At 40.4% G+C, this 26,980-nt stretch overlaps 1 protein-coding gene across 23 annotated transcripts in view; it reads right to left on the bottom strand.

Moving 5' to 3' along the window:
- Window positions 1–2,970, bottom strand: part of SNAP91 (synaptosome associated protein 91) — a 63,598-nt gene extending 60,628 nt beyond the window's left edge. For 22 of the 23 annotated variants that reach the window (XM_015622562.2, XM_015622570.2, XM_015622567.2 and 19 more), the window contains exons 1-2: window positions 2,875–2,970; window positions 2,105–2,264 (exon numbers count right to left, since the gene is read on the bottom strand). In XM_015622562.2, the coding sequence (XP_015478048.1) occupies window positions 2,105–2,234 (130 nt within the window). In that variant the 5' untranslated portion in view covers window positions 2,235–2,264; window positions 2,875–2,970. The remainder of the gene's footprint in view (window positions 1–2,104; window positions 2,265–2,874) is intronic. The other variant, XM_033512894.1, reaches the window with a different exon arrangement.
- Between the last annotated feature and the right edge of the window lie 24,010 nt (window positions 2,971–26,980).

Raw genomic sequence — 26,980 nt, 5'->3', positions numbered from 1 at the left:
CCTACACTTACAGGATTACTTAACCCATGTTCAATAGTTGATCTCTGAATTTAATTTACAAAGCCCAGTTGTTAAGTAGGGCAGTAGAAGAGAGGTTGTGTGACTTGACACCTGGCCACTAAAACACTAAATAAAATTATGGAGTTCCCTAAGGACAGAGAACCCCAACATCAATACCAGAATTACAGCTCTTCATATAGCATCACTCTCTCACTCTGGAACCTGAATTTTTAACCTTCTAAATCTAAAACTTATTGTAAGGAACTGGGAAGTTTTACATTTCATTCTTCACATCTTCAAATGCTACTTATCCAATTTGAAATGCACCCAGACAATTAAACTCTGAACTGTTATTTAAAGCTTGTAAAATAGAAAAAAAAAACCAAACAAAAAAACCCAGTCTTCCCAGAAAATTATAAATTCTTTTCCTCTTTTATATGTGATATGCAGGTAGGTAGAAAATTCTGTGGAATTTACTGCCTTCTGCCTCCAATGCACCCAGTTTCTTGAGTAGTAATGTTAGCACCAATATCCAAACACTTTACAGTCCTTACTCTAAACCAGTAGATTACTTCTACCTCACTTTAATCCTACCTATTCCAGATAGTACTTTTATTTATATATGTATATACACACAGAAACACACAGACACACAGAAACACCATGCTTTCAAATACATGAGCTATGCTTTTTTTAAGCTAAAGCTTCTAGTAACAGATATGTTCGGTGTAGGACAGTCCAGACACAGCCTACAGATTAAAAGGTGTTGACAGCTACCAAACAACAACATAGAAGAGACATCAATAACCAAGGTAACTTTTTTTTAACTGTACAAGAAAACATGACAGAATACATGATATCAAGACCAATTATCTACTTAAACAACAGTTTAAACACTACTGAGTCTTCAATCAGTGCTGCTTACATCAGCATTTCTTGAGCATTTATGCAAGAGCATTTAGATATACCGAAAGACCAGCCTACTGTTTGTCACTTGGAGGGTAAGCTACAAAGTCATTAGAAGTGAAATCTGCAATTATTTTCCAGAAGTAATGGTATCTCCTTTTAACAAATACTGCATCATCAGAACTGTACTTACAAACACCTGCACCAGCATTACTTAGTAATGGCCAGCAGCCAAGAGACTGCCTGGTATAAAACCTGCTGATCTTTACTTGAATGTACTTCTTACCATATCCAAAAAAACAAAACATGGGAAACCCACTTAGTGTTAGACATTAACACCTGCTGTTGATCTGCCAAGTTCAATGCTGGGCAGAGACACTACTGGTAAACAAGGCCAGTTAACATCACATGACCAAATTCTTTCACCGTTCTACTACCTGGTGTCTCCAAGCAGTGGCTGACAGCTGAAATGAAATCGTCAGAGTGAAACATGACTAGCTCACCATTTTCCAATAAATGTTTTGCCTCAGCCTTGTTTCATGCGTTAACTAGCTAATGTCAGTCCAGAATACATCAAAAATCTACGATAAAGCCAACAGCCATCTTCATTAAACATGAGGCAAACTACTGGACAGCTCACAAAGTTGCTGTCAGATATTTGGGACCTCAGCAACTGCCCTTAAACTCTCCAAAGATTGTCCCAGTCTACAGCACAGCATTATCCCAGTGCCTTGCCATTTAAGCACACCATCATCCAAACCTCTTCAGAACTGGAGATGCAGCACTGTGGAGATGGCCCCACTCGTACTGGTGCTTGGCCAGCTCTGGGAATATCATTTATGTATATCTCATCCTAGCTTAATCCTGACCGAAGTAGGCAGTGACCATTTTGCCCTGTGTCCGATTCTCTCCCCTCTTCCCAAGCCTCTGCTCCATAAGGTGCTCTTTCCACTGCCTTCCTGGATAAAAGGCAAGAGGTCAAGAGAAGAAAAAATGGCCGAAAGAGTGGTATTATGCAATAAGAGAAGAAATGCTATAATAACTCATCCTCTCCTGGAGATTTCCCATCACCCTCATGCTCTGCAAGCTGGATTAGAGCAAGCGTGACAGCCAGCCGGCTCAAAGGCCCACTAAAGTGCCCTGCGGGCAGGCTCCTCAGCCCCGGGCCTTCGCTGGGGAAACAAAAAGGGATGCTCACAGTCCAGGTGCTTTTTCTTGGGCCCCATCACTTCATGCGTGGTGGCTTTGCAGACGGCTCTGGCTACGGCCGATCCCGTAACGCTGTACTGAGCAGCTGCGATGCGATCTGTCAGCGTCTGACCCGACATCTTCGAACGGCGTGCTGGCTGCTGCCTGCTCTGCAGGGGCGAAACACACGGGAGGCGAGGGGGAGATGCCGGGTCTGTGGCCGGGGGGAGGCACGGCAGGGACACACTCACACGGGCACTCACACAGCCCCGCCGCACGCACAATGGTCCCCCGGGCAGCCCGGCCCCTCCCGAGGCGCAGCCCCCCCGCCCCGTTGTGTAAGCCTCTGCCTCGCTAGAAGCCGCCTGGGGCAGGAAGAAGGGTATTTTAGGCGTCGCGAGGAACGGATGAAGGGGAAATAATGACGGCAGCTGAAGGAGGCTGCACACAGATAGGCTGCGAGCCGCCGGGATGGGGACAAGGCGGCCCTCCCGCACCTGCCTCGGCAGCGCCCGCCCCACGAGCCGACCCGCGGAGGAGCCTCCGCCGCGCCCCGGCCCCGCTGCGGCGCCCGCGCCGCCTCCTCCCCGATGGCAGATTATGGCACCGTTGCGCCATGTTCTGCCCTCCCGGTGCCTCCCCCACCGCCACCCCCGGCCCCGACAGGGACCCCCCCCGCGCCGGGATGCTGCGGGGCGCCGCTGGATGCGGCGGCGCCCGGCGCCATGCAGCATCCCGGCGCGGGGGGACAGCGGGACGGACCGAGCGCCAGCGGCCGACCTGTCAGCGCGTCCTTCCCTCCCGTCCTCCTGCCGCCGCTCCGGGGAGGGCACTGCCGGCCCCCGCCGCCACCGCTGCCCGGCCCGGCCCGCTGGCGAGGCGCCCCGCGGTGCAGCAGCCCCCCCCCCCGTCCCCCCGGCCCCGGTAGCCCCAGGTGCCGGGCGGGCTGTCCCCTCCCGCCGCCGCCGGGGATGCGCTGGGCGTCCACGCCCGGGAGCCGACGCTGCTATTTCCAGCCGGCGGCTTAATCCTCCCGCAGCCTAATCCCCGCGCTACTGCCGCAGCAGCGCCGCCCCCTAGCCCGGTGCAGAGGGCGGGACGGAGCGGAGCCGAGCGGCGCTGCCGCCGCCGCAGATCGGTGGCCCGGCGCAGTCAGGTGACCCCGGCCCCCCACCCGCATCCCGCTCCCCGGAGCTGGCGGCGGGCACGGCCGGAGCTGCTCCTACGCGGGGGCTGGCCCGCTGCGGCTCCGCGACTGGGGAGAGCCGAAGGCACCGGTGCTTCCCCGGCCCGCATCATGATCCTGTCGGGAACGCTTAAAATAGTGCCTTGAGGGATCCCAAAACCGCACGTAGACTAGATTTTGCCAGAATGTTGTTATGATGTTATCGTTATCAAAAACATCTGAAATACGTCCCCAGGAGGGTTTTCTCTCTGTTATCTAAGGTACCCTGAGGGTCTTGGTTACAACCCAGCCACGCTCGGGAGGATGTGTTGCTACAATTTTATTGTATAATTGAAGCCTACCGGAGGGATCCGTGGAGTATTGGGAAATGTGGCGTACATATATTACCATAAATTGGCTGAACTTAGTTTTGGAGTAAAGTGATTTAAGTGGGTGGGGTCTAAACGAAATGGCATTGGTAGCAATTACTTCGAGCTGCCGGTAGAACAAATTTCAGAAGACAATGTCAGCGCATGTTTTAATTAGCTGGAGAAAACACTGTGTACAGTCAGTATTGAAGAGTTGTGCACACCAAGTGATAATTGGACTGTGTTGCTTACAAAGACATACGGCACCATTTTCACTTGTTATTCCAGGAGCAGAACACTGACAAGGGATGGTGGTCTGTGACAGTATGAAACAGCAGGTTTTTTACTACTTCATTCTTCCTTTTCTGACTTTCTTTTTTCATTTTATATTTATTTATTTATTTATACTTTCTCTTTTTTTTTTTTTTCCTCTTTTGTTTTGGTTTTGATTTGTTTTTACCTAGTAACACAGGGTTTTTAAAATCCTAGGTAGCCTGAAAGCTTGGGAATGCTGTTAAAATAATGCTCAAAAGTTCAAGGTATCTTTTCTGTGGGAAATCACTTCCAAAATAGCTGTAAAATGGTGCCTTGGACGACTGAAGACAGGTGTTCAGATTTGCACGTTTTCAATATTGGTTAAATCTCCTTCATTTTTGCAGAGCAGATAGAGATTTTTGGATTTCAAAATTGAAAGGTTTTCTCAAATATAGTGTTTGGCTATGGAGCACAATTTAATTTCAGAAAAAGATGTAAAGTGTTTGTCACTGTAAGCAATCAGCATTAGGAGTCTGCAAACTTAAGATATTCCCATAAGAAAGACTCTCATATTACAATAGTGAGAATCTTCTCAGCTCTATTCCATAATGAATACCAAATAAATAAACCCTGGAGCTGCACAGAAAGATAATTCTGTGCTCTTCAGCATTACTATAGTTCACTGTTCAAGTACGGACAAATTTAAGTAGTATTTAGAAATTGTTTCTGTTACCACAGAAATGTTAACTTCAGTGCCTAGGAATTTGACATTAATGGAGTGATTTGTGGCAGCTAGAACTATGTCTTAGCAGAGGCACACAAACAATTTTTTCTCTGTACTTCACAATCATTTATTGGGGTCATACTCCCAATTGATTTCAGCGGAAAGAAACAGCTGGGATCTACTTATACTTCATGTTCCATTAAGAGTGACTCTGAATTTTTCTTGGTAATACTGACAGGAGTTTAGAACGACTTGACTTTAAAAGAGAAACTTCCTTTTTAACGGGTATATTACAGAAAAAAAAAACCCCAAAACAACTACACAAACTGTTTTGGCATTTGTTGACTCCATACAGCAGAAATTTAGAATGGTTCAATTTCCTGCAAGAAGGATAGTTTTCAACTTTATGCTAGCCAAAGTACTTAATTAGTGATGCAACTTTTATTAACATCTAGTATACATCTTCAGTGTAAAAGTCTGAATACTTTCTGAATTAGTCTATATTGTTATCAACAGTTACCGTCACTGAGATTCTCATCTGTGTCACCAAAAATTGTGATTGTTAATACTCATCTAATTTTGTATTTTCCTATTGTCAAAATATTGAAGCAAAAAATAAGTCAGATAATCTGTACTATTGCCTTAGAATATATGTGGTATCTTAATAAAAATCTAAGGTGCTTGAAGAAGGTAAGACAAGAAGACATTAGTACTCTTTAAATTCAGAGTGAAAGGATGTGATCTACTGAAGCTGTACTGCTTTTGGATTTACAACCAACCACTACTCACCCCAGAATAACCCAACCCCACAAAGCAGGAGCTCATGTTTGTAATGAAAGCCATACAGGAAATAGGAACCCTCTTGAACAAGGGTACACCACTCCTGGGAGGGACCTGCCCAGGACTAAATAGATGGAGAGCTGGGGTTGCCATTTCGCAGGGTAATTTTAGATGAAGTCCCAAGAAGTTTCCTGGTATGCTGGCTCTGTGAAACCCAGGTGCACAGCTTGGCTGGTGGAGGTCAAGATTAAGACCATATAAGCAGCAGAAAAGGGTTCTTGCTGTCAAAAATAACATAGAATCAGTGATTTCTTTCTTGACTCTTTGTAACTGTGCTTTTAACTTAATAATGAAAGCCTTAAAGAAGAGGAGCTATATTAATGACAAATTGAATAGCCATTTGGACGCACAATGATAATTCTTAACTGAATTTGAAGTGAGAAAAATAGAGCTGGTCTATGTTAATCTCACATTCAAGCACATGTGGAGGGAGGGAGGCATGTGTAAGGGCTGATATATCACACCTCATACCTGAATTCTGCCCCAGAGATGCCCAAGTCTTGGGTGATGTAAAGCACGTAGACTCTACTTTCATGCACTGAGGTGCACTGAAAATCTGGGGGTTTGTCACTATAATTCTGCTTTTTTTCTATTAGTTTTCCAGTTTTTCCTGTCAGGTTTCCTTTCCTCTTGCCTTCACAGGCCAGGCAGAGATTTAGACCCCACTGTCTGTGCCTGAGCCTGCGTCAGGCCCAGTGCTGTTGTTCTGCTTCTCCCTCTTACTCTTAGGGCCAGTGGTACAAACAGAGCTCCTGGAGAGGCTGACTGTAACCATAGTGATAGCAGAAGTCCTGAACAGATCTGTTTAGCTCTGGGGTGGGGGGAAAAAAAAAAGACTTTTCAGAGGAGAAGCATCCTCCTGACTTTGTATCAGGTTGATGGAGCCAAGTAGTTTGCGTTGTGCTTTCTCTACAGCACGTGCAACAGAAGATATAAAACAGCAGTAGGTACTCAAATCATGCAATACTCAGGAGTTTCTGTGTTTGTGCTGTTAAATATAACCTCATTGTTTGGTCTTGTGTGTGTTCTGTCTACAACTGTTTGTTCAGCCTCTGTACTCGCCCTCCTTAATGACATTTGTTTCAGTAGTTCCTTTGGTTGCTGTGATATAAAGCAGCAATGAGAAATTAAAGCAGTTTGTCAATTTTCCAGTCAAAATGATGGTCTGAGAAGGATGTAGCCTGAATATGTTTGTACACCCCAGGCAAAAGATTCATTAAATTCTGGAGAGCTACTTGAGCTACTGAATAAGAGAACAGCCATACACAGTGGTAAGGGTACAGGCTTGGTGGCAAGAGTATATACTCTATATCCCATAGGAAATGCCTTTCTTGTGTTTTTGAAGAGCCTTGAAAATTAAAAAGTTAATTTAGATAAGAGAGAGAATTAATAGAAAGGATAAGTTCCACAAAGAGTAGCTAACAAGCTCTTTTACTGCTTTTTAAGTCATGTCAGAGTGAGGTCAATGTTCTGCAGAATATGGAGTGTCTGCATTTTACAGACCTGATGTTACAGAAAGGTGGTAATTGGCATGTTCTGTACAGAAGAAAAAAGTGTGTTCCTTCCCCTTACCCACCATTCTGGTTCTCACAAGAACAATCTTAAAATCTGTATTATCTTAGAGACCTCTGTTGGCTGATGCATTAATGGACCCCATCACCCACATCACAAGAAGAGCTTTTGCTGCTGGAGTAGCTTTTGGCTTATGTCTGGCAATAACTCTGAGGTTAATAGACCAGAAAGGGGACAGATGGACATATGTATCAGAAAAGGAGCAAAAGTCCTTTAAAAGTAATCATTAAAGTCAGTGTCTGTGAAATTCCTTACTATTTATTACTGATTTTTGGTCCTTAATTTTGTAATCCTTCCAATGCAAAAGTCTGGAGGTGTTAAGTGTATTGCACTTCCACACACCGGAACAGATTCAGACTAGGCTTAAATGTGTCTTTTTTTCGTGGTGGTTTTTTTTTGTGTGTGTTTTTTGTTTTTTTTTTTTTTGTTTTTGTTTATTGATAACCTTTTCTTTTTCACAGGGCAATAATATTTTACAGATTTATTTTAACAGATCTGTGTACCAAAAGCTACCTAACTTACTGCTTCTATAGGAAATATGTATTTTAATATAGTCAATGTGGAAATAGCAGCTTTTTATTGATTTTAGAGGGGATAATTTATTTAAGAAAGTTGCAAGTCAAATGTCAATACGAATATTTTGTATTCCATTGAAAATGCTGAGATTAGAAAGGGGAGCATTCATCAAAAAATTTAGGTGAAGTCATACTGAGCTTCACAGACATCATGAAACAGATTTGCAGAAGTATACAGAAAAAGACAGTTTAGTACTAATTGACATTTAACATTTATTACTCACTGACTAATTGACAGTCCTGTCTTTGAATACAAAGTAACTCTGAAGGCATTGATCCCAACTGCATTATTTCCTCAAAGAGGACAGGATGCTGCCTGAAATAACATCCAAATTTCATGTGCTGTAGAAATTTTGATCCGTGGAAAGACAACAAGCTTTTAAGTTACCTTGGCTTTGTGGACATTCAATTTTCCTTTTCAAGAAAAATCAACTTTTTTTGGTAAAGGTGTGTTATTTTGGTATTCATACTTTGAAAGTGGCAGCATCATGTTTTAAATGGTGAATTCTGGTATTAATAATAGCAGTAATTGTACCGCCGTAATAATTTCATTTTGATACAATAGTTGCTGTATTCTGGCTATAACCATCATGTGTAGGACATGGGATCCTTCACTGTATTCTGTCTGCTCTGCCATGGAAACATTAAATACTGTATCTTACATTGAGCACAGCTGGTACAAACTGGGCCTGAGAAGCAGCTAGAAATTATTTTCAAGGGAGAAAGCCTCTCTATATTCTTCCAAAAAGAAAAGGCTTTCAAGAGAAGGAAATTCTATTTCTTTGCTCTGCTAAATCAGTAAAGGCTGCCATCCTGAAACCTAAGCCTGGGCTCTCACCTGCTGCTTTTAAACAGTAATTGTTGACATGCTGAATATTCTTTCGCGAATGATGTGCATTTACAGCAATTTTTTTATTTTACATGTTGGCTGGTATCTGCAGGAGCTGCTGGACAGAGGGTGTTAGGCAAAAGCTGTCCAGGAAGGGTGACCCACCTTCTCTTTAAGAGCTCTGCCAGGTGATGTGAACTGTTTATTTGAGCTTTTTGACATCCTAGAAGCAGGTTTTAACCAAAGAAGAACTTGGTCTTAGAATGAAGCTCACCTAAAAGAAGGAGGCTGTAGGGATTCAATAACCATTTTCCTCATGGTCCATGGAAGTGCGGTACCATCCGAACTTTAGGACTGAGCTTTAAAGCACATGCTGCCTGACCTGTCTGCTGCTGCTCTAGGCTCAAAAATTCTCAGCTGTATAGTAAAGTGACAGTCAAAGTCTTCTAGCAAATTTCTGAAGTTATAATTTCAGTGACAGATTTGTTCAGCGGAAGTTCAATAGATGTCAGATATATGTCAAATAAGAGTACAACTTTCAACCCAGAGGGTAAAATAAATTTTAAGCAAAAAAAGATAAAGATCTATTTAATAGGGAAGGGAGATTGTGAATTGTGATACCTTATGACCAAATATGACCTCTGCTCACTTGAAAAAAAAGCTGATTTATGCAATTAGGTATATGAACATATGCTAAGACTTACATATGCAAATGTGTTTATCACAGTAATGTTTTTAGCAATACTTAATTCCTAATCTTTTAATAGTTTTGGTATTTTCAGTGCACATCATAGTTTTTCTAAGGGCTGTGAGCCTAAAACTCAGTCTACTAATGTTAGATCAAGTTCTTCAGCTATTATGCTTTTGAAGTGGTAGTGTGACTGGTACAGCTTAGTGAGTTCTCACTTCCTACTCTTCCAGGCTTGAAGTTGCTCTTTAACTGAATCTGTACACCCACAGGAGGACATTTTTGATTGTACTGGCCTCCAGTGGCAACCTAAGAACCATTTTGTTTGTGAGAAGTAGTCAATCAACTCCTTCACGCCTTCTTCTTGACTTTATGACTCTCAAATTTAATTGGTCTTGCTTGCACAATATTGACTGTGTCACAACTATGTAGAAGAGTAAGCCTTTCTGATTTTGGATTGCTTGATAAACTAGGATGATTAACAATGCTTTAATGCAGTCAAGTGCATATATATCTCGAAGCAAATCCAATAAGATTACTTGCTGGAAAGCTTTTACTCTGAAAAAGGATTAGGGGTCATTGCAGGCAAACAACATATTTGAACTTTCAGTGTGAAGCTGTGTGGAAGACCATGTCAAGCTTAAGACTTTTTAAACACATCCCCCCAACAGAACTGGGGTGTCATTTCCATTTCTATATATGACTAGAATGACACTGGCACTACAAGACTGCTTAAATTCTTATTTTCATGTCCTCTTTATAGAATTTTGAGAAAATGCATTAGAGTTTTAGAAGGCTCTTTCTGTCTTTGTAGAGAGATCCATGCATACCCTCATGATAGATGTATACCATGACTGTAGGATGCTTTCTCTAAAGGAGAAGGATTCTTCCACTACTCTAAATTGACTAAATTATTTGATATAAGCATAAGCAGAAGAGGACAAATAATCTTTGTCAGGAGCACCTGTAAGAGGTGCTTTATTTTTGACACTTTTTTTCCTGCCCAGGTGTAGATGTTGCTACTAGTCCTGTGGAAATTGATATTCATCCTTTTGCACAGAGTGGTTGGTCAAACTATGTCCAAGCCAAGCTCTCACAGGATCAGGACTGTACTCAGGCTTTTTGCAATGTCCAAACACAGACAACTGTAATGAACAGTGTTAAATGTTAAAAGTTCCCATTCTTTAGGCCACTGTGCAGTCAGATAATGACCACCTAATTGGAAAAAACATATTTCAGCACAGGTGGAAAATTGGCCACTGCTATGTCTGCACACATGCAGGTATTTGGCATAGGCTATGCCAGTACAATGCTGATGCTAGTAGCTGCTCTTCCTTCAGCACTTCTATCTAGAGCACATAATGAGACCCTTCCTTCTTGCCCATGGGGTATTCCTCATTTCTTTCCATGTATCTTCTTGTAGCGCAATGATTTTCTAGTTTCATCACAACTGCTTATATTTAAAGAGAAATTCAGAAAAGCTCTCCTCAACTTCTTGAACAAAACCAGGATCATAGATGAGGAGACGAGCTCATTTTATTTTATATTTATAGGAGTATTTCCTCACGTGCTACACAGTTAGGAGAGACACTAAAAAGCATAATTTCTACAGGAGGTGCGACACCTGACCTTAGTGAACTAAATTACTACTTACAAAATATTCATCAAAGTTGATTTCTTCTTGAGTTTAGTGCAATTGGGTGAGCATATTGTGGAGTGCTCAAAATATTAAATAAAACCTAATTGTCATAAGGACTACTTAAGCATCATCCTTAACAAAGCTAAACAGCGTTTATCCTGCTGCTGTAGAATACTCAGTGTAGGAGGAAAACAATTACCTCTTAATTAGTTTGAGTTCAGAAAAAGAGACAAATATGTCCTGATGCCATATTGAGTTCATCCTGTGAGAAGAATAAGCCAAATATTATTGACATTTTTCAATTTTTATTTAGCTATCTGATGAGACAGTTTTCTGGAAAAACTCTCCTTGAAAGTGATGGTACTCCGCGTATCTTGCAGCTCTAGACAGTGTTGTTTTTTTTAAAGATCCAGAGATTGACAGGAGCAAGTTATTGACCCTACCTCAGATTAGAAATTACATGTGTGAGAGCTAATACTGTGCTAAATTTGGAGTGGCTTAAAGAATTCAAGGCTATTACTAGATATTTATTACTAGGCTATTTTTTAGCATGCACACTTGTATATGTAGCCTGCTTGGTTTGATTAAGAAACGTTGCTTCCAGTGGGCAGAATGGTGAAAATGATCTCCAGGAACTGTGATAAAGGAAGTGATAATCAGTACTCCCAGAGTGGAGCCGCATAAAAGGAAGCATAGCAGAGCTTGCAAGAGCAGGAGGCAAAGGATAACTCCAAATATTTATGTTTGAAAGAGAGGAATGGCCTCCAGAAGCAAACATGGATTGAGATCAATATGTTGACAGACATTGCCTAATGGATCATGTCTACTGGGCTACTTATCTATATCCCTGTGTATACAATTAAGTGCCTATATGGAAAATTTCAGTCTAAAATAATAACTGACCCACATCTAGCAGGAGCCTCATGTCTACGTGTTGCTAATAGAAAAATTATGGCTGTTACTGAGTAATATTGATTGTTGACATTTTTGTTTTGCAGTGTAATTGGCTTTAGCCTTCATTTCTATGATGTCTTCAATTCAAAGAGCTCCAAGTACATCACAAATGCTAATTTAACCTCCCAGCTTCTCTGTATGGAACATAAGTATTATTACCCCCAGGCACTTACTTCTCTTTGTGTCAGGGAAGCACATTGCTGGTGTTGCTAGAGACCTTCCATAATAAGCTGTTTGCAGCACGGGAGACTTAAGGAGTAGAACCAATAAAATACTATCTTTGTTCAGCATGGAACAATTCTGATAATAAATCTCTAGGCCCTAAGTATAAAAACAGTCAGGAAAATGCAGCTGAATGAAAAAAAAAAATTTAAAATGCAGCAAGGGTACAATATAGAAAATATGTATATTGTGTTATGCTCAATTTATATTTTGGTGTACAAATAGCATGGATAAGCACATGGGTAAACATACATGTGGCTTTCAGGTGTAAATTACAGTCAGTAAGTCTTACTGCTGTATTTAGCAATTGAGAGTTTGGAAATTCATCCTTCTTTTGCATCTTTTTTTTCTTTTGCATTTACAGTGTTAGACTTGGCAGATCAGGGCAGAACACTCAGTATTTGTGGGTGTTTCATCTTGATGAGTTTGAGTGGGACTACTGTAGAGGGAGGCTAGCTCACTGCATAATGCTAATATATTTACATGTCTTTTCAAATAATTGATCATATGCACTTATGTCCCTTCAGTCAGCATTCATAGAATAAACAGATTTTTCTCTATAACATGAAGATACTGCTTTTTACTTACACAGAATTTCACCTGGATTGTAAAGCTATTTGATAACTACTCATGAAAAGACAGAATGTGTGTACCTTTCATTCGGTAATGCATACATTTTATGTACATCAATAGTAGAGTCATCATTAAATAAATTAATTTTTCAATAGGGGTGAACTGGTCCTTCTCTCTCAAGGCTGACACTGGAGACTTCAGCAAATCCATTATGCAGGTTTCATATCCAGAATGCTTGATATTCATTCTAATTACCAATATTGACTTTGGAATAGATGTAATAAAGTGGAATAACTCATTTGCATCTTGTCAACATCACTATTAATTTTAGCCATCCATTTTTGAAGATTAAAAGTAGTTTTTGAGGATCTGGATTGGCAAACAAATAACTGAGCAGAATAATTGAGTTGCCAATGCTCTTTCATGGCACTCCTGCCCTATAAATGATCTGGAAACCTACCCACAAGTATTTTTAGTGGAATAAAAACAACATTTGGATATCCTGCTGTCTCTTTCCAGGTCCTCAGCAGAAAAGATGGCTGATCTTAACCATGAATAGCAATAATGGGGATGCTACAGACCTTCATCAGGGTTTATCTAAACTGTATCAGCCAGAGAGAATCTTAATGGTCACTGCAACACATCAAATAGACCCCAGCTCAGCTAAATTATGTGGTAAGCCTTTATTTAAAATGCCAGAGTGGTTTGTAGAGCTAATTTAAACTTTAGAGGTTACCTCGGTGTTTAGGCTGTTTGGATGATACAAGGCAATGCAGGAGTATCCCTGCACACTCTGCTTTTTAGTGTGCTGGTTCTTCACTGCACTCAGAAATCCTTGAAATGTTATTGATCTGCCTCAAAAAAAAACCTGAAGGGAAAAATAAGGTTTCTTCTGTATATCACTGCTCACAAACTGGGAAAAACAAAGTCTGAACTCTTTAAACTTTCTTTTCCATTTTACAGTAATAGTAAAGGATAATGAGGTAACACCTTTTTGCCCAAATAAATCAGATGCAGGCAATCTTGCCCACACATCCCTCACTTACATTCTCTGCACTACTTACCTTGGAGGGTTCATGTCAGATTGCATTGTTTTGCAATTCAGCCATGTTCTGGTCCACTATTCATGTAGAAAGTTTTCATATAGATGATTTATAAGAGCATGGAATATAAGAGAAGAGTATATAAAAGTACAGAATACAAATTGGTAACTTTAGACTGGTTTTCCTTTTATGTGTTTGATGCAGATGTAAAATAAGAAGCTGGGTCTTACGGGCTTCGTTACAGTAAGTTTAAAACCTAGCGCAAAGTCTCTGTAAGAATGACAGGATTCTTGTGAGACAAAGTGGGGTTAAGAAAGGCAGAAATCTCCAGGAAAATCAAGCATAAGTGCAGGAATCCAGTTGAACCAGATACAGTAATGTTGGAGGTGGTGGGGGAGGAGGGTTATTACCATTTTGTTGTTTGCATTGCTTAGAGGTTTATGGAAATTTTCAGAAATGTCTGCATTCACAGGTCTGGAAGTCAGGTTTAATTATAACCTTTGCTGTCAATCCTGACACACGAAGCTGTAAACAAATAAGAATTCCCTCTGAAGCTCACCAAGCCATCTTGAAGTTTGCACTGGATTTGCTGATTTTAAGCAGTTGGAGGAGTGGATTCTTCATGATCTCTCAGCTCTGTGAGTCTGTAAAGTTGCTTCTGGCTCATGTCCAATTCAAGGCAACAATAAATTGTTTTAGTCTTTTACAGGAAAATACATAGCCAAGATATCTGTTCAAGTGCATATGCATCTTCAGATTGTGATTTGCTTGGGTATTTTAAGCATGGATAGTTAAACGTTTTTTGTTCTCCAAGCAACATAAGTAGCAAATAAAGAATCAGATAATATTTCTGAGTGCATTTAGATATATTTCAGCTTGGGTCATTATATTTCTGTTTTCCCAAAAGGACAAGTCTAAGTAACATAAGGTTCATAGCAAAGAAAACTAAATTAAAACAATAACAAAAACTGCAGTCAATCTGCTTCAAGCACCCTCTTAAAACAATAATGAAAACTGCAGTGAATCTGCTTTAAGCACCCACTCAAGGAACAAGTGAAAAACCAGTCACTTAACATTTGATGATCTAAAAATGATGTGTTGACATATACTCAGCTTGAAATCAGTTGAAGATGCTTTGGAGATAGTATTTTAAAAGGAGGTTTCCTAAATAGATAATACCATGATGCTTTTTACAGTACCTAACATGTAAGTATTGTCTTGGAATAGTAAAAAAATGTGACATTTTCCTAGAAAAATAATTACTGGCGATAAGAAAGGGTAAAAAAATGTCCCACTGCAACTGGTGAAACACAAGGTCATTGCAGAAGCATTGGTCTCCAGTTCTAAACCAGAATGGGTGAAGTCTTTGTCTTTGGCTGCATTTTCTGTATCCTATAATCTTCAAAGTGACATGTGGTTCTAGTTCTCATTTACACACTGGTCACTGTTATGACAGAGTACATGTTGCTAGCAATGCCAAAGGTGTGAAGAGGTGGAGATTTGCCTCTAGGAATGCAATTCATTTGTTGAAATTTGGACACTGAGCTAAGCTATTTATCTGCTTTCCAGCCAAGAAGTGGCAATTCTGAGCTACACTCCATCTTACCATAAAATAGATATCTTCATAAAGATTAGATGAATCCTGCAGGTATCCTTGACAATAAAGGAAAGACAAGTAATGAATTCTCACACTAATATTCATGGTGTGGGCACCTAAAATGACCTAAAATGAATGTTAGTCCTAGCCTCACCAATTTAATTTAAATTCTGTGGCCTTTACTTCCCCATTTATACTGTTGTTTTCCCTGAATGAATCCTGCAAAGCAGAGACAATGGGCTAGGATACTTGACAAGTATTAGCTCTGCAAACTACATAACATATAGGAATCTGTCTGGTGTCTTTGTCCACTGTTTTTATATCCATCTACCAGGGGTTTCAAGGGTGTCAGTACTGCCTTATCTCTGACAGTTTCAAAGGCTTCTCAAGTGCAGGATGAACACCTGGTCTTCACAATAATAAAGGCTCCAGGCTGTATCATAGGTCAAAAAATCTGAGACCTGCTGAGCCACTGAAAATACTTCAGAACATCCTCCTTTGCAGCCCTCTTTTATGAGGAAAAAAAAAAAAAGATTTTAGAGAGGGTGAATTTAGAGCTCTCCACAAATCCTGAGTAAATAGGCTTTAATATTCTTCCTTGAAATTGAGTGGGAGAGGTGGGGAAAGACAAGGGAAAGGAAATTCCTTCTGTTTTGCAGACACAGATGGAGAAGGAACAGGACATCTGCTCCTCCAGCAGGCTGCGGTAGTATCTGCTTCCATGGAAGAGACCATCAGGAGGGTTTCTGACCTATTTGTGCCATGTGCTTATATCTCCTGTTACTTACAAGACCAGTAATACTAGAACAGAGAAAGTTATGATGTGCTGTCTGCATACATGTTTCAGGGGCTTCCCACTCACACAGCTGTGTGTCAAACAGCTAATGCCCCCCCTGTAAATACAATTCCATAGGATGGGTAAAGAGTTTTTTCTCAGTATCACCATTCCATGCCCTCAGCAAGTAAACTTTAACATGACAGGTTTTTCTAGAAATATACAACTCTAAGGTCTTCATCCAATGTAAATCAGGGTTGTTTTACCTCAGGAGAAGAAACTATCTTCAAAATTTAGGGAAGCCACTCTGTACTCTTGTGCCCAGTTTGGTGACACTTAGAGCCAGTGGCAACGCTGTCCCTGTCAGCTGGCAAGGCTGGCAGAAGAGACACAGTGAGAGATTGTGTGTGTGCATGTGCATCAATGTACAGACAAACACATGTAAGGTGGTGGAAATTTTAGAGGTCATGATTGCACAGACTGAGAAGGCTCTACAAAAGCTGGGAAGTATATGTAGATGTGCTCACACAGTAGCCCTCAGTGCTTTTTCTTAGCTTACATGAATGGGTGAAAAAAAATCTTCCCTTGATGTAAAACAGAACTAATTTTCTTATGTGTAGGCACCAGGGAAGCAACTGGTAGGAAAGATGCAGGTCATTGTTTGTATCTACTGACAAGTCCCTTCTTGTGGAACGTGAGCACTGACTAAGGGGCTAAAAAGGTAATAAGCTATTCTTTGATGTGAATAAAAGTTTTAGAATTAGAATTTAAGAGTGCATCCTGAATATGTTTAGATTTCCTGTCCCCAGTTTTTGAACTTGTCTAGGAGTGCCAGACATAGTTCATCACAACATAGGTTGTTCCAACCCTCTCACAATCTAGAGGCAATACAAAATATTTCAGAACTGAAAATTATTGTAATTTCATTTAATGTTTCTCTCTATGGTTCAGTACCTTCTGTGGCTTCAAGATGCACTTGATTGGTGGAAAATAAACATATATTTCTTGCATTTAGTTCTTTAAGAAAACAGGGTGTTTTCACTTTCAGTGCGTAAATTTTAATATATATTCTACCTTCTGAAAATGTTATATTTTTTTAGTTCTAACCTTTGACTAATAAAGTACATATTTCAGTCCATGTTTCTATAATAAAACTAACTGGTATTTGATCACCAGCTAGCCAACATTCTTGCCACAGATTTTGAAGCCACAACTAGACATAGCACTAATTCTACTATCAAAATCAATTACAGAACAATCCACCACCCTAAGCCTTTAACTCAGTCCAATCTGTGCACAAATGGGAGAAGTTAATCTTTTTTTTCCTTCTTTTTTTTTTTAATTACAAATCTGTAGGACCAAGGACCACAGTTAAATATGACACTGATTTTATATTCTTGCTCTCTTGCTCAGAGCATGCCAGGCAATATTTCTTTAACATGATTCACATGTTGCTATTTTTTTTCTGTAAAATCCAACTCATTCTGTCATTGGTGGGACCAAATATCAAAAATATAAATCAGTGCAGTAGTTAAGGGTATTTTATATTTAAAGAGTTTTAAAATAAGCTATAATTTAATTCAGCAAGCTAACAATCAGTAAAGGCTAAGTCTTATTTTCTTACTTATGGAAGTTACTACATTGCAATGAGATTAGTCACCTAACATAAGTAGGAGTTGGTTCTGTAATAAATCTGCAAACACACACAAAAAAAATGAGTTAATCCTAAAATACCATTTTTAGCTTGCTCTCATTGTGTCTCTTTAATATTGTAGAGGTCTCCTAGTAGTGACAGTTTTAACCTTGGCTCTCCTGCTTTTTGAGAGATGAAGTCACCCCTTCATCTGAATGGTTTTTTCATAGTTTAATATCCTCATCCGTTTTACTTGAAAGCTAGGCTAAAAAAAATGAATAATAAATTTGATGAGAGCTGGTTAAAGAAAGCATTGCATTGAATCTGGATTGCTCCCAGCCATCTTAATTGAACAAAGGGAAATTTTCCAAATACACCTTCTGTATTGGCTGGCTGCCTTGGAAGTTCTCTGAAGCTAGGAAAAAAGTCCTTCCTCTCCAAATTAAAACACATACTGTAAAAAAAAAAATCCTGAACTATTAAAATCTGTGGTATGAAGTTGCACCAGAAGTAATATAAACCAGATTCTTTCATTATAAGCTGGCATTAGAATTAAGCTGTCTGGTTTGTTGCTGGAATAGATAACAGGATTCTAGTTTTTAAGATTGTGTAATTTTGTGTATTGATAAAAACAAATAAATGGTTTTTAAAAGAAAAAAGTTCTCATTATATTTGGATAGGTATAAACTGTTAAAAGTACCAGCACTATTCCCTAGCAATGTGGAAGTTGGTCTGCAAGGTCTGACCCCAAACTGAAGCTGGGGCTGTCAGTACCTAAAAGCAGTTGAAGAGAGACAGCTGGTGGCACCAGAAGAATGAACTGGAGCTTGGGTTGTTTGAAGATTAACCCAAAATGTAGTTTTTCCTCAGACACATCATCCCTTCAGTATATTACTCCATGGTCTGTTGTGGCTGGAGGTTGCACAGCCTGATTTTCCAGCAGCAGCTGGAGGGCAGTGGGTAAGTTGATGACTACCAGTGAAGAAAATTCCAACCTTGTAATATTTGGTGCATTCTGACAGTGGGATGGGGTTTCTCCAACATTAAGTTGCCAAGAAATTCCCTCTGGTGATGGGAAGGGATTGCAGGAGAGGCAAAATCATGGTGGTGGTGGCAAACATCACAAGGGCTTTTCCTAGGGTGGAGGAAGAGCAGTGCAGGGCTTGTGAACTGTTGGCAGCATCCCTCCACCTTGTGCACTTGGAAATACAGCATCCATGCATCATTTTGCAAAAATCCCTTTTGAATTAGCAGGTCCTGGTTTTGCCTGTTATGGCACTCCCCATGTTTGCAAGCAAGGAGCTTACACCTTGCTCTGTAATGCAGTGTTACAAGGCAGTGCTTGTGGAATTGAAGGCAGTGGTTTGTATGTCGTGTCTAACAACAGCCTGTGCTCCCACCATGAGACCAAAGGCTTTTTCCTTATGGAATGTATACATGCTTCTCAGGAGCAGCAGGAGCATGTGTTTTTCATAGTAAAAAAGCCTGAGCAGAGAAAGGCAGCAAAAATATACATATTTAAAATAAAGGGGAGTTATTGATTATTATCTGTACGTGGTGTTTCTGTCTGCTCACAACAGCAATCTGCCTAGTCTTCTCTAGATATTATTCCCTGTACTTGTCACATAAATTGCAAGTTCACAGAAGCTGCAATTTACCACTGGGTGTATGGCAATTACAGCCAAATTATACTGAAAAACTAGTATACATAGAATTTAGTTTGCAGAGGCATGTAATAAAAGGATGTTTTTAAAGAGCTATTCAGACTCTTAAAAGTTAGGGAGTGCCAAATTTTGAACAGCCAGAATTCAGATCAATTGTTGGTAATATACCTAATGGCACAGTCACATCTGTTTCCCACAGTGCTCCTGCCTTGTTTGTCTGAAGGATGGACAGACCTCACTGAGGAGCAAGTAATCAAATATTCCAGTTTCAGTAAGCAAACCTTACTTACATATTTTTTAACACAATTATTCAAATCCTCTACTGAATTATTAATCGCCTCATGAGATTTACTGTGAGGATCTCCTTGCAATATTATCACTGTTTACCAATGTTTTTTCATGTATTCTTACAACTCTGCTTTGAGGTTACTCTTCCCATAATTTTATGTCCAGGGACCTGAGACAGAGAGACCTGAAGAATAGATGTGAAACCCAGAATTACCAAGTATTATCTAAATTTGAGAATGCCCAATTTTAGAATCTGAGAGCCTGATTTTTTTTTTTATCTGTTCAAACTGCAGCTAGCAATTTTAAGTGCAGCTGTGAATGTTCAGCCTTTTTCTAATTTAGACCCATATGTCTCCAATTGGGCCACAAGAAAATGAAAAATGACAGAGGCAGGGATAGCATCAATCTCTCCAGGGCAGCATTCAATTGCCTGCAGTCCCCTGCCTCATTTGTGCACATTTTATAACTTCTGGAGCTCATGAAGCAGGAGTCACGCTGACAATGAGAACAGATACATGACCCTGAAACCCTCTTTAATTGTTTGATTGCAGATCATTTTTTTTTTCCAGCTTATTCAGAGCAGAGAAAGAATAATTTCCACAAAAACACTGTAATGCAAACAGAGCAGGTTGCACATGCATTTCCCAACTATTAAGAGCCTCACTTTGCAAACTCTGCCTTCCCTAGTGCATCAATGGGAATATCTTCATGCAAAATATTGAAATAATTACTTAGTAAAAGGACCTTTTATCTTTTTTCTTTTTTTTTCAGTTTCTTATCACTGCTGTGTTCTTGAGAAGGATGGTCTTGTGGTGAAATCCGAAGGCAAGAAATTAGGAAATTTATTTCCAGAATCAGTTCTTCCATAGACTTTCTTGGTGACCTTGGGCACTCCTTATCCTTGCTGTCATTCCCTTTCATCATCTTGAGGTTTGGACTAGCACAAGCGCTGCTTCAGGGTAGTTTTCTGGAGCTCAACTCATTATTCTTGGTAGAGGGTCAGATTCTCAGGTGCTATGAAAGTGTGAAGTATTGTGCAACAGCGTGCTACAACAGAAACATCAAACACAAAGTGTTGTTATGAAATACTAATAATGGCATAATTGTATTATGAAAAAAGCCCTTAAAAATTGTTTGTATGAGGTATCTTTAATAATATCACTATTTTGCCTTGGCCTGAGTGTGATGATTAGGTACCAAGGCCCTGATGGCAAATATAAAATGTGCAGCATCACTGCCTGGCTTCAGAGCTGTACTACCCAGGAAAACAATACATATTGTAGGGCTGTCCTACACATTGGTCTGAGCTACTTGGTTACCTGCACCAAAATATATTTTGATATAGCCCAAAACAATCTTATACAAGGAACAAAAGTACTCCATCTTGAGAGCAAAGTACTCAAGCTGTGTCTTTATGACAGCCATGTGTTTGGGACAAGCAGACAAGCAGTTCTCCAGGAGAGCCCAGCACCACACAGGATGTGCCTGAATGGGGTTGCAAGCAGCAGAAGTGTGGGAAGATAATGCTATAGGTGGAGCTGATGAGATGGACATTGAAATACCAGAGAGTGCTTTGATTGTTTTAGAATACAGGGGAGGATGCAGGAAAAAGCACAGAAACAAAATTTCTGGCAAAGGGTTGGAAATCACAGTTGTTAATTTGTGTAGATGTTAGAATTTTATAGAGAGATTAAATTACTCTAAATTGGTATCTTTCTGGAGAAAATAGGTGGATTAAGTCTCTTCAGTTTGAGAAGGAAAGCTATAAAAAAGTCAGTGCCTGAAATTTTAAACTGGGTAAGCTTAATAGGATGAAATTCAGGGGATTTTTAGTGGGCTGGTAACTAATCATAGGAATATGTCACCACCAAGGATAGTGGTGGATTTTCTGTCCCTTAGGAGTCACAGCTTGGATGCCATCTGGAGGATAGGCAGTAGTCCAAGACAAAAACATCAATATCAATGATACACAGGACAATCTAATGATCCCTTTTGGCCTGACACTCAAGGAACTGAAGTTCACAGGAGTTCTGCCTCTGAGTTTAACAAAGGCAGGATTTCACCTTCTGTTCCCAAGGCTTTAATAATAGAAAAGGTATTAATTACCTCTGCTCAAATGAAAGGAGTTAGAGTGATGTGCAGTACCATGAAGAAAAGCTGCCAACAGAAAGCAGCAATGATGCAAATTGAAACCAACTTTTTTTTTTTTTTTAAGTGAGTATTTTCTGCATTTCAGCTGCATAGTCTCTTGAAGCACATCTGTGTGGTCAGTTCTAATTATAGAACTCTTCTGGGACATAACCCTGTGTACAGTGGGAACCAGAGCTACATCGGCGACTTTGAAAAGCAGCAGATGAGAGAGGGAGATCCTAGTGATCCAGATTTTGCAAAAAGAATGGATGTAATTTTGATAATTGAAGGCGAGGGAGGTTGTCAAAGATAGGTCAAATTGAAGGTCAACTGCTTTCTCAGTGAAGAGAAGCAGGATTAACAGCAGTGGATAATTCTGGACTCTGGAGATGACTACATCTCTGTCAAAGAGCCAAGAGAAAAGATGGATTCTTCTGCTTCAGTGGGGTTGACTATTGCTTCAACTTCAGAAACTGGCTTATTTGTATAGCTGCATTTAGGTGCCTTGCCAGAAGTGAGGCTGCTGGCTGTGTACTAGTTTCTGTTAGTAAGACACGTTTGAATGTTACAAATCTTCACATTTTCTATTTCTTTCTGTCTCTGTTGAGGGGGTGGGGGGGAAGCACCATGACATACTCTACTCTATTCATTAATGGCTGATGAGATATTTACCTTCTTCCATCAGAAGAAGAGCTAGAAAACTTTCAATAAAAAAAAAATATGTCTTAAAAATATATATATTAAAGGTTAAATACAGGAAATACTCTGATGATACTGAAGGAATACTTTTGATTTTCCTGTTTTCACTTAGATTTTCATTTTGAGGCACTGGTTAATGACATGCAGGAGGTCCCTCTAAGGTATGAACAGAATCCAGTGAAGTATGGATGTATATCCAAGGTGAGTGCACATCTACAGACAAAAAAGGCAATTGATCAAAATGGCTGTGAAGTATCCTGTAAAAGGATTTCAACATCAACGATTTCTGATAGTGAGTATATACAATGAAGCCATCAGAACAGTCAAACAATAATGATTAATGCTATGCTTTTGATCTTTGAAAATGGAGAGGAAAAAAAAGCATAAATAAATGGGTTCCAGTTATCGACTCTGCCTTTCCCATTCAGAAAACCCTGAAATTCCAAGCTGAGTTTGTAACAACCTCATTCTGGAACAAAGATTATGTGACCACTCCACTGACAGGCAATCAGTGATTCACTGTCACATTTTATTTGCATGAAGTTGCACTGTTTTTTCATGATAGTTAGAACTGGGACATATGAATTTTGCCTCGCTATTTTCTGGCATGACCTAAGATCTAAAGAATTCACATAGTCTCAGTGCTTCTTGATCTTCTTATCCAAAAATATAATGCCAGTTGAGCCATACCGAAATTCACTTCAATGGAAATATTTGTATTTTTAAAATTTCTTTCACCTTTCTTTTCCTTCTTCTGCTTTTTTTTCTTTCTGTCAGGTGGTAGGAGAATGACAGCATGTTAGAGAGGTCTGTCTGGTCCAGCTGTACTTCTGCCTCTGGGCTAAATTGGAAAATAAGAAGATAATTGAGTAAAAGTCTTCTTAAGAAATGTCTATGATTACTAGGTTATTAGGGGATAGTTTTACCATCACTGACAAAATTCAGACACTCAAGACAGCTCCATATCCAATCCTATTTTCTGTACTTTTGATATTACAAAATCCATCAAAGTCTTTATAGGTGCTGCTGTAATGTTACATCTACTCACCTTGAGAAGAAAAGGTCCCAGTACTACAATGTTTTTTGTCATTTGACAGCTTCATTGCATTGAACTCTCTCTTTCAGTGTCCCTGCACCCAGTTTTGGTATATTCACAGTTGGCTTTTATTTCTCTTTAATATTCTATATATTTTTCTTATATGGTGTGTCATGGATATGCATTCCTTTTTTTAAATTTCCTTTTTATTTCCCTTTTTTTATTTTTTTTTTTATTCCTAGTCCCGATCTACATTTATTGCTTTCTATTACACAAATATCTCTTACACAGTTTAGGCAACTAACATTGTTTCAATGCATTTGGTTCATTCTGATCCTGGAATACTTGGAAGCCATACCTATTTCTAAGTATCATAATTTTCTAAAATCCAGGGAAGTAATTTAGGCCTTATTTGCAAAGCAAATGTCATGAATAGTGAGGGGCTTTCAAATTCTGAAGGCCCTGGCTAGTAATATTCCAGCTCATGTGAAGTCTAAAGCAGTGTAACCATCAACGTGACACAGCTGATCCTACTCAAAACACAGGAATGCATCTTCCATGCCCTTTCTCTGCTTCACACACAATATGCAGATGCACAACACCTTCACTTGAGTATTGCATCAGAAACCTCACTATGTTGTCAGGAGATGTGCTGCATGGGTAAACATCACATGAGTGAAACTATAGATACAAATCTGTAGGCAATTTTTGAATCATTAGGCCATTTAAATAACCAGTTAAAATACTCTTCTTTTAAATTCAGTAGCAATTCCCACAACCTAAACTGGCTAACCATCATTGCAGCCATTAGTCATATCAGTAGAAATTATTGGGGCAATATTATGAGTAACTGGAGGAAATTCTGAAATCTGTTTAGAGTAGACTGCACCAGCTGTTTCTGGTTGCTCAGAGAAGATGGCAATGCAGTCACTGGGGTCCAGCTCAGGACAAGACATCTGAATTCAAGCACCTGCTTGAATTGCCCATACACAGACATCTAGAGCCTTTTGAACATCTCTTGGGCATCCTGCTGGGCCCTCAGCTCCTGCTGCAGAAGAGTTTGGATCTCCTGCAGGTCTAGCTGTCGCATGTGGCAGCTCTGTGTGGATAAGTGAGATACACAGGGACATCTTGAATAGCACAAGCTGCTGGAGTGTGGGTGCTGCCTCCCACTCCTGCCCTCCCTCACTGGCTGTGGGTGTTTGGACAATTGTCTCACATGTAGACTTTGATCTGCAGACTTCTATCTTCAGGTGTTTACCTCCTTCCCTGTATGCCTTTGAGGGAGAGAGATTAATTTCAAGAGGTTGTTTAGACATACCTAGGGCTGGTCTTAGCTGTGATGTGCTCTACAGAGCACATTTCTCCACAGGTACTTTAGGAGGTCTCACATCTGCTGACAAATTCATAGTCAGACCCTGGGACTGAACCAAGAGGGAGGAGAGAGAAGACACAGACCTTGCCTTGGGATGGGCAAGGTCCCCAGGCAGTGTTGGGCCTGTGCACATGCCCTTGCCAGCAGCACTAAGTGTTCTCCTCAGAGGAGCTGCTGCTGGGGCAGGAGTCAATAGGGAGCACTGCCAGCAGTGCTTGCCAAGAGACCACACAGATCATAGACACTGCAGCACGACTGGGGATGGGCTTGTCCACTCAGTGGTTTCTACATCTGAGAGCTGTCTTTGCAAAGTCATGGGCATGGCCAGACAGCACTCCTAAAGCAACACAGTGGTCTCTGGCTGTGGCACTGAAGGCTGGCTGTCCGTGAGTATGCATGGGAGGAAAAAGGGGAAGACACAGAAACTGACATCTATAATGAATGTATCGTTTGTGTTGAAAAACAAACGCTGTATCTTCTCTGACACTGTGCTTCCTCTTTTCAGTAAAAAAGAAATTAAGTTACTAACTTCCTATGAAGTTTCCTAACTCCATACCCCAAATTAATATTCTGTGCTTTGCATATAAAGGCTTAAATACTCTGAAAAGTATTTAACCGTTCCAGAAGGTACTAACAGCCTTCAGGAGTTCACATGTAGCATCAAACATCTGGCAGAGAAGTAACACATTAACATCCATGGACAGATATAAAGGTGAATTGTGTACCAGTGTCGTTGCTGATCTCATGAGACTCATCCATATGCATGCTTGTCTTCGTAAAATGATCCTGGAGTGTGGGAGCCAGTCTCTGGCCATAGGTGGCACCAAACAACCATGAGCGAAGCATTTCCTTCTTACAGATGGAGCAGCCGGCTGAGGCTGCGGCCGGGGCAGCCCCAGCAAACAGACTGCCGTGAAGTGCCAGAAATGTCACAACTTCTTCTCCCAAGAGAGGATTCTGTGTGTCCTCCAAATCAAATAACCTTTTTGAGTTTCACACTTGTTTTTTCCCGTTTAATTCTCCTCCCTACCCTAGCGTTATTCCTTTTTAAATACAGCAGCATATAGAAAGTCCTACTACAGTCACTGATAGAGAATATTGACACTGAAAAAGTGTGGCACCAGTGCTACCTTGAAGACCTAGCAGTCCGAATAGGTTTTTTGCATAGAGTTGTATGCCAGGAAGCCTAATTTTTATATTTTCATATATAATTATGAATTAGGTAAATTCAATTAGGTAAAGTAATCCTATTCATAAAATGATAAAGCTGTATTTTTAAACCAAATTACTGGTTCTTATTCCAACAATAGTTACTTGGATGTGTTACCTGTGTTCCTCCTATGCCTCTCTGAAACTTAGAGAGTTTTTAATTTCCAGCCCAAATTAATTTGTAGTTGTGTTATTATTTTTCATTCTGTGCCAACTTTGTATTTTAGTTTAAATAGCTCTTCTCCCTACCCAGTATTTCCTACTCAACAGAGCTGCCCACCATTAGACAGTGTAACTTGCAGCCATACAGCCAGAGGCTTATGAGAAAGACATTTTCTCTTCTAGCCTTCACTTCCATATCCTGAAGATATGCCCAGAGGTTTTCCCTTCTTGTCTCCCAACAAAATATCCATCTGCCACCATGGCTAGAGCATCATGGAGTGAGTAAAGGGCCTATAAAGACATCAGCTTGATGAGGCCATCTGGAGGGCAGGAGTCAGGTAAGGTCAGGGGAGAGATGAGTAAGGAATTAACAGGAAAGGGAAGAATTGAGGGCATGGGATCTCTAAAGAAGAGGTGATGGGGTTGAATAGTGGTGCAGATAGCTTGAGGCAGATTCTCTTGACTAGCTTTGGTGGCTTCTGTCATTACCTGCTGCAGGCATACCAGGGAGACTAGAAAACAGACATTTTGGGTGACATGTCAGGTCAAGGCCTTCTCAACTCACTTCATCCATATTACCTGTGCTCTGGAGCGTTGCATTTTAGGGTCATCAGTCTCCTGCAGCTCATAGCCTGATGGTGCCCTGACCTGCTGATGTCTCATGGCTCTGCACCTTGGAGCCCACCCATTCCCCAAGCCTGGTCACTAAACTGGATCCTGGTGCTGATCCTTCATTTTTTCTCAGAATACACTCTAATCATTTTCTTGCCTTCCACCACAGTGTGCCATTATTCTCCATCCCTCCTTCTCCTCCCTCCTCCTCAGTCATGGCCACTTGAAAGTCCCCTCACCATGCCTTCCTTGCACAGTT

Source organism: Parus major, chromosome 3, assembly GCF_001522545.3.
Source record: "Parus major isolate Abel chromosome 3, Parus_major1.1, whole genome shotgun sequence".
NCBI lineage: Eukaryota > Metazoa > Chordata > Aves > Passeriformes > Paridae > Parus > Parus major.
Note: the sequence above shows the minus strand (reverse complement) of the source record. Positions and strands in the feature narration are given on the sequence as shown.